The 14,926-nt window shown below is 56.2% G+C and overlaps 1 protein-coding gene across 5 annotated transcripts in view; it reads left to right on the plus strand.

Annotated features, from left to right (window-relative positions):
- The window catches only part of VPS37C (VPS37C subunit of ESCRT-I), a 28,617-nt gene extending 16,696 nt beyond the window's left edge, over positions 1–11,921 (plus strand). For 3 of the 5 annotated variants that reach the window (XM_027114561.1, XM_027114559.1, XM_027114560.1), the window contains 4 exons: positions 4,822–4,920; positions 7,950–8,121; positions 8,866–8,948; positions 9,710–11,921. In XM_027114561.1, the coding sequence (XP_026970362.1) occupies positions 4,828–4,920; positions 7,950–8,121; positions 8,866–8,948; positions 9,710–10,432 (1,071 nt within the window). In that variant the 5' untranslated portion in view covers positions 4,822–4,827 and the 3' untranslated portion in view covers positions 10,433–11,921. Of the gene's footprint in view, positions 1–652; positions 3,854–4,166; positions 4,921–7,949; positions 8,122–8,865; positions 8,949–9,709 lie in introns of those variants that run through there. The other 2 variants (XM_027114562.1, XM_027114563.1) reach the window with 2 other exon arrangements.
- The last annotated feature ends 3,005 nt before the right edge of the window (positions 11,922–14,926 follow it).

The following is a 14,926-nucleotide window of genomic DNA, read 5'->3' on the forward strand; positions in this document are numbered from 1 at the left end:
CGGCTCTCCTGGTCTGCTCGGAGCCTGACGTGGCGGGTGTGCTTGTCGTATGGGTCTCCCTGTGCAGGTGGCAGAGCTTGGGCTGTCCTCTCCAGACTGTAGCCCCCACGTTCTGCTGGTCAGTCTGGACACTGTGGTGGCCTCACGTGGTGGCGCTCAATGTCAGGCCGTAGGCATCTGAACGGTAGTGCATGTGGGGTCCTGGCGGAGACTTGGTAGAAACGGCACAGGGGGATTGAGCCCCCGATTCTCATCCTGCCTCGCAGGGACTCGTTGACAAATCCCGTCCTCTCCGGGGTCTCTGCTTTTCCTCTGTCAGATGAGGCTACACCCGCCAGAGTGCCCTCAGAGAGGAAGGGGCAAGAGGACGACAGATGCTAAGCTAGCTGGACACAGGTAGCTCAGTAAAAAGGAAAACTTCATTAAAAGTTAAATTAGTTAAATTATTATGCGGAGTGAAATAAGTCAGGCAGAGAAAGACAAGTACTGTATGATTTCACTTATGTGTGGAATCTAAAAAACAAATGAACAGGCATAGCAAAACAGAAACAGAGACATAGATACGGAGAACAAACAGGTGGTTACCAGAGGCAGGGGTGTGTTGCGGGGAGGAGAGAAATAGGTGAGGGAGACTAAGAGGTACAGACTTGCAGTTGCAAAATAAATGAGTCAACGAGTATCAGATGTACAGTGTGGGAAATATAGTCAATAACTAAGTAATATCTTTGTATGGTGACTGAGTGTAACTAGACTTACCCTGTTGATCTTTTTGAAATGCACGGAAATGAATTACTATGTTGTGTAATAGGACTAACAGTGTTGTAGGTCAGTTATATTCAAAAACAAACAAACATACAAATAAACTCATAGAAAAAGAGATTCGTGGTTACTAGAGGCAGGGGGTGGGGGAGGGGGAATTGAATGAAGGCAGACACAAAGCACAGACTTCCCCTTGTAAGATAAGTAAGTACTAGGGATGATAAATAGATCATGATAAATATAATTTATAACAATTTTATAGATTTTTACTTATAAAAATGTAATTTATAATAGAGGCAACATAAGTATAATTAGCACTGTATGTTATATATGAAAGTTGTTGAGAGAAAATCCTAAGGGTTCTCATCACACACACAAATATTTTCCTCTTTTTAAAATTTTATATCTGTAGGAGGTGATGGATGGTCATTTCATGATGTATGTAAGTCAGATCATTATGCTGCACACCTTAAACCCATACAGTGCCGTGTGTCAATTATATCAACAAAACTGGAAAGAAAGGAAGGAAGGTGAGAAGCTTCCTGGACTAGTTAAGGCACTGCCAATTCCTGGCCTGGTGACCTTGGGCACCTCTCAGGGCCTCGTCTGTGAGGTTGGATAATAGCGAGACTCACTGTGTAACGTGGGTTTGAGGGTCCTGGTAATGGCAAAGACCTACATAGTGCTCACTGCGTTCCAGGTACTGCCATTTTACAGGTGGAGAAACTGAGGCACAAACAGATTAAATAACACAGCTAGTAAGTGGCAGAACCAGGCTTCAAATCCAGGCAGTCTGGCTCCAGAGTCCATTCTCCTAACATCTAGGCCAGTGGTTCTCAAAGCGTGTTCCAGGGACCCCTGGGGGAGTATCTCTGAGACCCTGTCTGGCCACCTATGAGGTCAGAACAGTTTCCACAACCTAAGACGTTATTTTCCTTTTTACTCTCTTTCTCAAATGAGTACAAGGGGAGTTTTCAGAGGGTTCACAACACGACATCCTTCTGACGGCTAGTGTGTGTGCTTTCATATTGTGTTTTAAAAATCTCTCACTTTTAATTTCGATACATATATCAATAGCTAAAATCCACAGAAATGAAAACTCTCTGGGGTCCTCCGTAATGTTAGGAATGACAGGTGTCCTAAGACCAAAAGGTGTGCCTTTGGCTCTCGAGGTTGCGCTGCCTTAAAGGTGGTCTCATCCAGCATGGATGTGGTAAATGGTTGGGGAGAGTTGGGGCCCGTCCTGGGGAACTGCGGCTCTATGTGGGGCTCTCCCACTGGATGTGTGGTGGGCACGTCTGGACCTCCCGGGGCCCTCGCAGATGGCACTGCTGACGGTGCCGTTTGTGTGCGGCCAGCCAGCTGCCTGCCGTGGAGCTTCCATCCTCAGTCCAGGGGTGTCTCTGTGCTCAGCCCTGACTGTGGGAAGGAGCAGACACCCTTCTGTGGCAGATCCCGCTCTGGGTGGAGCCAGGATGGGTGCCGTTGAGGCCCAGCAAGTTTGGGCTGTGTTGGAGGCCTCAGTAACAAATCAGTGACTTCTGTGGTGTTGGAGCCTTTTGCCAGCATTGTTCTAGGCCAGGCCTCACGCTGGCCAGAGCTTTGCCTGTGTCGACTGTGGCACGAACCCATTTTACAGATGAGGAGGCTGAGGCTCAGGGTGGGTCCACCGTGCAGGGCCCCACAATGGCAAGTGGCAGGGCCCAGGACTCAGATGAGGTGAGTCTGATCGAGTCCAGGCCCCTGATGTTCCAGGTCTTCAGAATGTTTCTCCGTTCCTCCTGCGTGTCCAACTCGTGGTGGACTCACTGGGTTTGCAGTGTAATAGGGTGGGCCTCCCCATTTCTGCTCCTTCCCCAGGCCCCTGCAGTCTGCCGTGCCTCTGACCCAACCTTTAGCCCAAGGGTTTTGGGAGCAGCAGAGTGAGGTGTAGACAGAGTGCAGAATTTTGACTCTGCCATTTGTAACCTTTCTGATCCCCACCTGCCAGTGGGACGTTGCTGCCCCCTCGCAGGAGTAGGAGAGACAGCGCGTGTAAAACTCACGCTGCGATGCTCAGTAACCAGTGGCCTCCGTTTCACACGACAAGCAACGAGCTGTCGTCTTTCTCAGAATCTGGCCCCGGATCAGCTGCATCGGCGTCTCTGGGAGAGCTTCTGGATTTCTGGGCCCGACTCTGGCCTACGACACAGGGCTCTGAGGGTGGGGCTGGGGCACCTGCATTCTCAGCAAGTGTCCCCCCAGGTTTAGGTGCCCATCGAAGCTTGGCATTCCTTGTCTTGGAGGTTGGGGGGCGACATTCAGCCCTCAGTAGGTAAAAGAAAGTGGGGGTGACCCTGTTTGGGTAGCTCTTTATCAGTAGGGTGACCATGGAATTTGTTGTCTAAACCGGGACACTTTTTATTTTATTTTTTTTGGCCATGCCGTGCAGTAGGTGGGATCTTTGTACCCCAACCAGAGATTGAACTCACACCCCCAGCAGTGGAAGCGAGGAGTCTTAACCACTGGACCACCAGGGAAGTCCTGGGATTCTTTTGAGCATGAAAAGGGGCACCTTTTATAGCTACACTGGGACATGAGGGGTAAACCCGGACCTTCCTGACAAATGGGGTCGTGTGGTCTCTGTTTATTGGTTTCTCCTTTATCTTTCTGCCGCCCTGGGAGATGCCTTCCCTTACTAGTCCAGACGAGGAAGCAGGCCTGGAGCTCACCTCTGGCTGCACAGTCATAACCCTGGGCCTCGATTCCATGGTGGCCCCTCGGCCCAGTCGTCACTCCCGCTGAGCCCTGGCGCCAGGGGTGGGGGCTCTGGGTTTCTGTAGTGTTGGCATCTTCGGAAGATTGGCAGAGCCTCTGTGATGAGAAATGAGGACTATAAGACACACATCTAGAAAAGATAAAAGCATGAAAGGAGAAGATCCTGTCAGTAGAAGGGAAATGAGTCCTGGTGCTTCCTCTTCTCGCTGGGGCTCCATCCTGGGGCCTGCTTGTGACCCCTGTGTCACACAGACATCAATCGATGTTCCTCTGGGCAGAGCGACAGGGAGAGGACCGCTGAAACCAGGTCTTCTGTCAAAGCAGGCGTCCCATTCAGGTCGGTCGATTTCTTTTCCTTCTGGTGGCTGTAGGGCCAACTTGGTGGTGATTTTTTTGTCCTTCTCTGACAAGGGCACGCATGTGACAGTCTGGTTTTTTAAAAATAAATTTATTTATTTATTTTTGGCTGCATTGGGTCTTCATTGCTGCACGCGGGCCTTTCTCTAGTTGTGGCGAGTGGGGGCTACTCTTTGTTGTGGTGCACGGGCTTCTCATTGCCGTGGCTTCTCTTGTCGCGGAGCACGGGCTCTAGGTGCGCAGGCTCAGTAGTTGTGGTGCGCGGGCTTAGTTGCTCCGCGGCATGTGGGATCTTCCCGGACCAGGGTTCGAACCCATGTCCCCTGCGTTGGCAGGCGGATTCTTAACCACTGCGCCACCAGGGAAGTTCTGACAGTCTGTTTTTGTGGCACGTGGAGTGGATGGCTGTTGCAGAGAATGCTTGAGGGAAACCCAAGGTGGTTGGTGCACGCTAAACATAACCGGCAGGGAGGCTCCTGAGCCTGTGATGTTAAAGCCAGCAAAGCCCCCATGTGGAGGGTGGGTGTATTTAGGGTTCAGGCAGGAGTGGACACCTCCCAGAGTGTGTGCTGGCCTCAGGGCTCACAGGCGGCCTTGGGCCAAGTTTAGTCTCTGCCCCTGGCTGTCAGCCTCCTTCCTCCTGCCTCTCCTGTCTGCTCCTTGGGGAGCTTCATCTGGCACTGCCGGGAATCATGGTTTTGCCTCTGACCGCCCAGTGCCTCCGTGTAGCCTGCTGTTCATGGTCTGGGTGGAGGAGCAGCTTCTCGGTCTCCCTGGGGACGGGGGTGGTTGGGGGGCCGGACTCTGACCCTCCTTGGTCCTCCCTGTGGACTGGAGGCATCGTTGGGAAACTCCAGTTGGTCCTTTGACAGACGATGAATATGGGCTTGGGGGTCCCTTCCCCCTGAGCAGTCCCTTCCTCACTTCAGTGTCGTTCTGTGCTCCCAGGGAAAGATGGAGACCCTGAAAGACAAGACCCTGGAGGAGCTGGAGGAGATGCAGAATGACCCGGCGGCCATCGAGCGGCTGGCCCAAGACTTCCCTGAGGTAGAGGAGGGCTGTCACGGGGCCAAGGATAGCAGATGGGACTGAGGCCCTTCTTTTTTAATTTAATTTTATTAATTTTTGTTGGAGTATAGTTTTTACAATGCTTTACAATGTTGTGTTAGTTTCTGCTATACAGCAAAGTGAATCAGCTATACATAGACATATATCCCATCTTTTTTGGATTTCCTTCCCGTTTAGGTCACCACAAAGCATTGAGTAGAATTCCCTGTGATATACAGTAGGTTCTCATTATCTTTTTTTTTTTTTTTGCGGTACGCGGGCCTCTCACCATCGTGGCCTCTCCCATTGCGGAGCACAGGCTCTGGACGCGCAGGCTCAGCGGCCATGGCTCACGGGCCCAGCCGCTCCGCGGCATGTGGGATCTTCCCAGACTGGGGCACGAACCCGCGTCCCCTGCATCGGCAGGCGGACTCTCAACCACTGCGCCACCAGGAAAGCCCCTAGTTATCTATTTTATATATAGTGGTGTGTATACGTCAGTCCCAGTCTCCCAATTCGTCCCAGCCCTGAGGCCCTTCTTACGGACACTGGCTTGTTGGGGGTTTGGGCCAAGTTTATCTGCCTGTTCTGTGGCCTTCACCCTGGCCAGGCAGAGGAGCCCCTGGGGTCTCAGTCTAGTTCCTGGGCCCTCTGGGAGTTCTGGGGGCGCAGTGCCAGGAAGTCCAGGGCCCCCGCGCCAACTCTGGCACCTGGTGCCTTCTGGGACCCGCATGCCCCAGGAGCCCCCACACTGTGGCTCCAGCCTGGATTTGGAGGTGGTTCTAAAAGCACTGGTACCGTTTTGTAACCGCCTTTCCCCAACCGTCTGGCCGGGCCCTGCGTCTGCAGGAGGAGCTGTTCTGGGGCTGGGATTAGGCTCATCTCCTGTTTAATCCCTTCCCTATCATAACAGACACCAAACCGTCTCAGCTCCTAATCGTGGTCCTCACGGGAATAAAACAACCCTTCTGAACGTGCGGAGCTTTACACTTTATAAAGGGCTCTCCCCGCCTTTTCCGGCGCCTTGACCCCGTGACTCCCCTGCGAGGTCGGAAAGGTCAGGTGACCAGATGTGGCCACAGAGCTGGACGTGCCCACGGTCCAGCCTGTCCACGGCTCTGCACGCTGCCGCCTCCGCCCCCGATGCTTGGGAGACACGGACACAAATAATGCCAAGCTCGTTGGTTGGCCTTTGGAATGTGTTTCCATTTTTGCTGATGACAAGGGAAAGATGAAGGAGGGCAAGCTCCCTAGACTTTCAAAACCCCTTGGACTAGGTTCCTAGCACGGGCTATAAGATGGTAATTGAGTCACCATGGGATTGTGAGGGGAGATGGGAGCTCTTTGAGTTTGGGGTGTGGACTTTGCTCAGAGAAAAGAGTAGGGGACCTCTCTCCATGTGGAAGAGTGTGAATATCGGGGTCTTCTGGTGGGGTGCTTGAACTGTCTTATTGACCGATCAGGGGCTTCCTAGTGAACCCCTAATGGAGAAAGATTTGGGGGAGGCTCTGGGGAAAGGGGGCAGAAACGGGTAGGACCAGGTTTAGGGGAAGATGACACGGCATAGATTTACTGGTTAAGATCCAGGGAAAAGGCAGTGGAGGTATACAGAGGACATGTCCACTGAGGATCTGGGGCCCCGTAAGGGGCAGCTGAGCAGAGGGCTTCAGGCCCCCCTCTCTGTGTCAGACACATAAGAAAAGAAAAGCTCTCCCGGCTGATGAAAGTGAGACTGGAACTCCGCAGTGCGGGCGTCCCTGAGTCAGGGTGCTTGCTCAGTGGTTCCAGAGGGTATTGGTGGCAGCAAGGCAGACAGCCCAGGAGTGAGGGCAGACCTGAGAGGCTGTGGTCAGGCCCCATGACTTCTGGTAGCCGTGGCGTCTCTCTTTCCAGTCTGGAGTGGGTGAGCAGGCTCCAGGCCCACCACAGAGCTCAGCACTCGAGGCCCTGTGGCTGGGGACCGGCAGGATGGCAGCCCCCGGAAGCCCCCTCCTCCAGGACGCCCATGGCCTTCCTGCGTCTGACTGGGGACGAGCCAGTCAGACTTGGCTCGCCATGTGCCCACCGTGGTGGAGAAGCTGCCCAGTGGCTCCCGCGTGGAAGCTGGTCTTGCCAAGCTGTGCCCTGAGCCCTGCTGTGGGTGCTGGTGCCACTGGTGCTGCTGGCGTCCCCGTTCCCTCAGGGGTGTGGGTCTGACTCTCTGCCCTCCTGTCAGTAAAGAGGACCCCCTGACAAATGGACAGGGCTTCAGGTGAGAGCAGGTCTGGGAAGGGTTCCCGAGGCTGCCGCCTTACCGGCTGGTGACAGCAAAGACCTGGACGAGGAGAGAGTGCTGCTCAGCTTGGGGGCGTGCTTTCAGTGGGGCACATCCAGGTGCAAAGGTTGGCATCAGAGCCTCGGGGGCCACGGGTCGCCTGTGCTGGTGGGAGTCCTCAGCTGCTCCTGGGGACTCCCCTGCGGTTCTTGGTGGCCTCTGTGTTAGCTCATCTGAGCAGCTTCTCTGTAGGACACACCTGTGGAGGAGGCAGGGACAGGTCCCTCTGGAGTCGGTGTCACGGGCTGGCCCTGGCGTTCTCACTCCTCACACTAACTTTATTTGGGGGCTTTGTTGCGTGTCTGGCCTGTGGTCAGGTCTGGGCCACATCAGTGCACCTCAGAGGAGGTCTCTTGACTCTGAATCCCGGGGGCAGGTGGTTGGGACTTGGTCCCTTCCCTCCTAGGAAGGCTCTGACTTTCTCCGCCCCCCTCCCTGGAGCTCTGCACAGCCTACGGGGGAGTCTCCTCCCACTCGTCTTGTGGCCCTTCGCATGCATCCACCACGTAGGCTGTGGGGTTAAGGATTCGGTGAGGTGTCTGGTTTGGAGCGCTTTGCTCAGAGTTGGAACCTGGGTCCGTCTGACTCTAGTTGGGGGCTGAGTGTTGCCCAGCCCCGCCATGGTGAGTGACGGGTCTCGGAAGCCCCAGGTCCAGCCCCCTGCGAGCTGAGTGGTGGTGTGGCGGGTCTCACGGTCAAGTGTCCTGCTCTGTAGGTCCAGGACCTGCAGCTGGAGCGGGAAATGGCACTGGCCACCAACCGGAGCCTGGCCGAGCAGAACCTGGAGTTCCAGGGTCCCCTGGAGATCAGCCGCTCGAACCTCTCGGACAAGTACCAGGAGCTCCGGAAGCTGGTGGAGCGGTGCCAGGAGCAGAGGGCAAAGCTGGGTGAGCGACCGGCCCCGGGGGTGTGCGCTGGGGCGCCTCTGTCCACTCAGGGTCCCCGTTCCTGGTGGGGCTGGGGCAGCTGCTGGAGTCCCGTGGAAGGACAGATTCCCTCTCCCTCCCCAGGACAGGAAGGGGCCAGCAGGTACTGTGGGTCACCATGTCCCCAGCCCTGGCTAAGTGCTTTAACAGCCATCTAAGGGTAGGTACTGTCATCATTCTCGTGTCATAGATGAGAGGAGTGAGGCTCAGGGAGATGCAGGAACGTGGCCAGGGCTCCACAGCTACGTAGAGGCGGAGTTGGGATTTGAATCCAGAGAGCATGCGTCCTGGGCTGCTGCTGGCCACTCAGCCAGCCCCGCTCTGGTGATTTGTGGAGCTGGTCCGGGCTCTCTGTGTCCCAACCTGCTGTCTGTGAAGGTGAGGGGCTGTCCTGTTCCTGAAGGTGGGGGACTTCACGCTCAGGCAGATGAAGTAACTCCCTGAGAGAAAGAACAGGATTGGGGGGTGGGGGGGTGGGCTCCAAAGCCTGAGGTCTCTTGCTTCCTGGGCTGGCGTGGAGGGGCTCAGCTGAGCTCCTCTCTGCTCAGGAAGGGAACCGACCGAAAGTGGCTCTGCCGCGGACCCCAGGGCGTTGGCTGGGCCCCCAGCACACAGGACCCTCAGAGAGCCTTGCAGAAACCTTGGCCGCCACCACGGAATCCAGAGGCACTTTTGAAATGTCAACCTTTCTGCCCTTCCTTCCAGAGAAATTTTCTTCAGCACTGCAGCTAGGGGCCTTGCTGGACCTTCTGCAGGTAGAAAGCATGAAGATTGAAGAAGAGTCTGAGGTGAGCTGGCCGTTGACACCCCCTCTTCCTTGAACAGTTGCCCCTGCAGCAGGAGCCCTCGTCCTGAGCACCAGTGTCCGCAGGGCGTGGGGCCAGGGTTTTAGTCACGGCAGCGGTGCATGGCCCCTCCACCGGAGTCCCAGTGGAGGCCCTTTTGGGTGCAGAGAACAGGAACCCAACATCACTGGCTGAAGCAGAAATGGGCGACAGCACAGCTGCGGGGCAGCTGGCAGGCCTGGGTGGGAGGGCAGTGCAGTAGGAGCCCTCCAGGGCTGAAGCCAGGCCCCCAGCCCCTCCCCACTACTGGGGCTGCCGGGTCTCTCCCTTCTGCTTCCCTCTGGGCCTCTCTTCACTCTCTGTGGGCAGACTGGCTCTCTCCACATGTCCATGCTCTGGGTGGAAGATGCTTCCAGGTCCCACAGCCCCTGGGCTGGGCTGTGCTAGTGACCAGGGGCCAGTGTCCATGTGGCCAGTCGACACACCGTGTAGCAGCTGCTGTGAGCCTGGCACGATGCCGGGGTGGGGACGGCGGTGGCCATGACAGGTGGTCCCCGCCCTCTGGGGGCTGATGTCCTGGTGAGGGAGACAGAATAAATAAACACACGCTTATATAATATATCAGCAGTGAGAAGAGCCATAGAGAGAAATTCCCAAAGCGGGGGCGGGCCAGAGAAGACAGGCAGCTCCTGAGCCTGGCTGGGGTGGGAGGGCCGCAGCTGACCTCTGACCCGGGGGTATTCAGGTGGCCTCGATCCCGGCAGACCCCTGTTGCCACTGGAGCTTATGTCTTCCAGGCCATGGCTGAGAAGTTCCTGGAGGGCGAGGTGCCCTTGGACACGTTTCTGGAGGACTTCTCCTCCATGAGGATGCTGTCCCATCTGCGCCGGGTTCGCGTGGAGAAGCTCCAGGATGTGATGAGGAAGCCCAGGGCCTCCCTGGAGCTGCCTGGGGACGCCCCTCCTCCCCGCCCGCCTCCCCCATCTCTCCCAGGCCCCCAGGCGACGCCCCCAGTCGCCGAAGATCAGCAGGCTCCGGAGGCCCCTCCCTACCCGTTGCCCTACAGCCCCTCTCCAGGCTTGCCCGTGGGCCCCACCGCCCAAGGGGCGCTCCCGCCGGCCCCGTTCCCTGTGATGTCCCAGCCCTCTTTTTCCTACAGCGGGCCTTTGGGTCCCCCGTACTCATCAGCCCAGCCAGGACCCAGGGCTGCCGCGGGCTACTCCTGGTCCCCACAGAGGAGCACGCCGCCCCGGCCGGCCTATCCCGTGGCCCCCACTTGTGCCTCCGGCCCTGGGTACCCCGTGGCGGGGGGCCGGGTCCCCGGTCCTGGTTATCCTCAACAGCCCCCCTACCTCTCAACAGGAGGAAAACCTCCGTACCCCACGCAGCCCCAGCCCTCAGGCCCCCTTCAGTCACCCTATCCCCCTGGGCCTGCCCCTCCCTATGGGTTTCCACTGCCTCAGGGTCCTGCCTGGCCTGGGTATTAGGCGCGGTCCTGGCCCTTGGCCCTTCCCTACTTCCACCTGTACCACAACCTTTGGCCGCCCCCCGCCGAGATTCGAGGGTCAACTGGAAGTGGAGTTGGCTCCCCGTGGACTTGTGTCATGCGTGGGGGCCTGGAGGGACCTGGCTGGGAGCACACAGGCCTGGCAAGGCCCCGGGCGGTGTGACTGGCTCGGCTGTGCCAGACGGCCCCAGTGCTTGCTGGCCTCCTGGGGGAGGGGCGCGCCTGCTTTCGGTGACTGCCTTTGGCTTTCCTGGTTCTCACCAGGCAGGGCGTTCGGTCCTCTCTGTGGGCTGCTCACCCCCTCCCTCTCCTCTGGGATTTGGCACGTTCGACCGAGGTACCCACGCGAAGGGATGCAGCTCTCTGTGCGTCTTGGGTCCATTCAAGGATGGCCTGCCCCACGCACCATGGCAGGGTTGGATCAGGGAGAGAGAACAGAGTTAGGAAAAACACTTAATGATTTTTAAGTCACGCAGAACCATAATTGAACTCCGACAGGCTGATGTCAGTTGAGCCTGTCCTGTGTGCTGGTTTGAACGACAGCAGCAGAGCCAGTGCAGTGAGCGGGCCGGGGATTGTGGAGGCGGACCCCAGCCCTTGCTCGCCCTGCCTCGGACCCTCTGGCTGGAGGAGGCCCAGGAGACTGCAGCCACTTCGGGAGCTCATTTAGGAGTGGAGGGCCGAGTCACCTCCCCGGCCACCTCTCTTGTCTGGCGTCCCCTGCTTTCGGTTGACTTCTGAGGCCCACCCCGTCCGTCTGCTCCCTTAGTGCCTTGAGTCTCGTTCACAGCAGCCCTCACTTCATCCCCTTCCTTTGGCTGCCTGATGTAACTCTTCCCCACCCCCAAAAGCCCTCCTGAGAGAGACATCAAAAGATACCCTAACAGTTTCTTCCCACGTGGTGCTTTGTAAAACTCCATCACTGCATCAGAGTCGTTTCTTTGCATCTCCCTCGTCTTCAGAACGTATAGGGCAGGGATTGTGACTCTGAGCCACATGCAGCCCCCAGCACGTTGGGGATTTTCAGCGCATTCAGTAATAAAAACGACAGTAGACCAAAGGGGGGGTGTGATGAGCAAAGCATTACCTTGGTTGCTGCAGGTGTGAACCAGGTCTCAAGGGCAGACTCTGGAGCTGCTATCTGTTAGGAAGTCATATGTGCCTTGAATTGTCCACTACTCAAGTACCCAGCATCTGGTGGGCCTGGGGTGCTGGGGGCCAACGAGGAAACTCGACCTTCTGGTGCCTGCCCCCCTCCCCGGCCTGCGTGCCATCAGTGGGTGCGTGTGACGAGATGCTCGATTAGCCCTGTCGGTCCCTGACCAGCTGTGCTTGCTTCTCATAAGTTATTTATACAGAGAAATCACTAAGGGACTCTATTGGTTCGAGTGCTTCTGAACTGGATGAACGATCGCTGGTATGTTTGTATTATATAATTAGTTGCCATAATAAACTTTGATGAGTTAAAAGTGTTGTGGTTCCAGTGAATTTGAGAAGTGAAGACGTGGCTGCCAGCGGGGGGCATTGATTTTGTCAACTGAAAGAAAAATGCACAACGTAAGCCTCGTGGATTTCAGTTTTATTTGGAGACCTTACTGCAGACTACCGCCTGGGGAACAACCTCTCAGTAGCTCTGAGAAACTGCTCCAAGGAGTTAGGGGGAGAAGCCAGTATATACATGATTTCGGCTAAGGAACAGGTGCAATCAGGCACCTCTAGGTGTCACCCTAGAGTCGTTTCAGCTCTTCTGTGTGTCCCCGTTTCTCCCTCTGGCAGTCTAAAACCACTGTGGGCACACAGAGAGAGCCCTGGATGGCCAATCCCTATGTGTGGGTCCCTGGATGAGCTAGTTTTTAAAATTAATGAGTGGGTTTCCCTATGGGACTGCTGCACGGTATGAGGATTCGCTTTCATCGCTTCCGTAAATTTCTCAGTTGCCTGAGAAAGTCGTAACTGGCCGGTAAGAGCCGTGTCCGTTTTGGGAGCCGAAAGCTCTCATCTGGTATCTTCGCTTTTGTCCTGACAAACCCTGTCAAATTGCCAATTTGATGAAAGACATCAGGCTGGCCTCCTACCTAATCACTCAGTCAGAGCCTTCCCGGTGTCTTTCAACCGGATAGTTATTCTGAGTGTCTTTCAACCGAGCACTTTCTCTGTATCTTTCAACTGAGAAGTCAGGTACCTTTTTTATCTACTACCGAATGGAACTCAGGATGGCCAACCAAGATGGGAGCTCTGAGACTCAGGAGAGGCTCACCCAGTCGTCCGGACTCACTGAGCAGGCAGAAGGCACAAAGGGCCTTCGTTGGTACCAGGGCTCCAGAGGATTGGAGAGTTCAGGTGGAGAGAAGTCTGCTCTGGGTCCCTCTGTGGTCACCAAAACTGTCAACTGAAAGAGAAGCGCACAGTGCAAGAGCTGTGGGTTTCAGTTTTATTGAGGGGCCTTACTATATATGGACTATTGCTCAGGAAACAGCCACTCACTAGCTCTGAGAAGCCAGCATAGATATGATTTTGGCTGGGGAGTGTATGCAGTCAGGCACACATCTTGGTTAAAAATGACTCTGCTAGTCGCGAGGATCAGACATCTCAGTTAATGATTTTAGTGGTTTTCTGTGTATGCATGGGAAGGTGCAAGAATCTGGGTGCATTAACTTTTTTCCGGAGGTATCTCTATCTCAGGAGCTTGTTTTTCCAAAGCACAAGTGCCTTTTTGTTTTTTCATCCTGACTGCATTTCAGGGTGCACTGTCGGTCAGCGACTGCACTGGCTAATGACTTAATCCTTGTAGAACTGGATGGTGGGCAACGTTGTTTGTTTTGCGATTTCTTCTGTAGCCTTCAGGCTTCTTTGGTTCATGTTCACAGAGCCCCATCTTTCTGAATATTGTTTCTGGAGCTGCTGCCCTCCCCTGCCCCTTCACCCCCAGGGCGTGGCTCTTACAGCATTTCCCTTTCCACTTTTGCCCCGTTTTTTTTTCCACCTGAGGCATTTTCGCGCTGGAGCCTGCACATTTGCCCTGTCCTGGGTGGAGAGCTTGGGCGGTGAGAGGCCACAGCGCTCCACTAGCGGGCATGCAAGCCTCAGCGGAGCACAGATGGGGCCCCATTCTTGCCACCTGCTGGGCTGACCAGGACTGTCAGCTTGTCCACGAAGGACCCCCAGCTTGGGTTCGAATCTTCGCATCCGGTTTCTAAAGGCGGATGGAGGGGCAGCAGGCTGCTAAACTGGCTGTGCAAGCGGTTTTCTGCCTCACCCAGCCTGCCTCCCTCTCCAGCTCCCCCTGAGCTCAGCTGCTCATCGTGAGGCCTGGGAGGGCGTCTTGTTCTTTCAGCAGGAAGGGCAGCTTCAGGGGAGTCAGGAGACCAGGTTTCTAATGGACCCCTGAGTCAGCCCTTCTGTTTCCTTCCCAGCAAGGTGACGAGGGCAGGCTGCCTGTGGAGGATGCCCAGAGACGCTGAGAATCTCCAGCGTTGACTACTCAGCGGGGCTGCACCTTGTATTAACCTTCGATGTGCATCCTCTCAGCAGCCCTTCGACCCCCAAGTTTAAACAAGGGGAGGAGACTGCAGGTGGGTAGTTCAGCGGGTCACTCAGCCTGGGGAGGGGGGGCAACCCTCGCACCTGCTGTGATCTGGCTGCAGGGGATCCTCTGAGATGCCACTGTGGTACCAGAAATCGTCAGGCTTCAGGAGGCCACAGTCCTGAGAAAAGCTTGGGTAATCTGTGCTGCGAATCCCCCTGGACTCGGGTCAAAGGGTTACTGCCCTTTGCCCCCTCCTGAACTCTGACCTTGCCTTGCAAGCGTATCAGGGACTGAGAACGCAGGACACCAGGGACAGCTAGGAGACCCCTGGGCTTTGTAGGAAGAAGCTGAAAATCTCAGGGCTGGGGGAGGGGGCACAATCAAGTCGGTGCTTTGCGTTGGTCCCAGAGTGGTGGCCGGGGGTACCAGGGGCCGAAGAGAGGAAGCAGCACCTTCTAAGCAGCTCGGCGGAGAGCTGCTCTAGCTGGTCACTCAGGGCGTGCCACCCCTGCTGCTCTCGCCTCTCTCTCCCCAGGCCCTCCCCACCCCTTCCTCCCTGTCCTGCACCCGCCACATGAAATCACTGGGCGTCCTCTGCCAGATCGCCGTGGGCTACTTTTTTTTTTTTTTTTTTTTGCGGTACGCGGACCTCTCACCGCCGTGGCCTCTCCCGCCGCGGAGCACAGGCTCCGGACGCGCAGGCTCAGCGGCCATGGCTCACGGGTCCAGCTGCTCCGCGGCATGTGGGATCTTCCCGGACCGGGGCACGAACCCGCGTCCCCTGCATCGGCAGGCGGACCATCAACCACTGCGCCACCAGGGAAGCCCCCGCGGTGGGCTTCTTGCTGCCGTGGGGGCTGCACGGGGACAGACCCTAAGTGTCAAGTTCAGAGCCTCACAGAGATTCCTAGCGCGGTGAGAAGGACACTTAGCTGCGGCGAGGCCGTT

This window comes from Aethalodelphis obliquidens, unplaced genomic scaffold, assembly GCF_003676395.1.
Source record: "Aethalodelphis obliquidens isolate GAN/ISIS:26980383/991018 unplaced genomic scaffold, ASM367639v1 scaffold14, whole genome shotgun sequence".
Taxonomy (NCBI): Eukaryota; Metazoa; Chordata; class Mammalia; order Artiodactyla; family Delphinidae; genus Aethalodelphis; species Aethalodelphis obliquidens.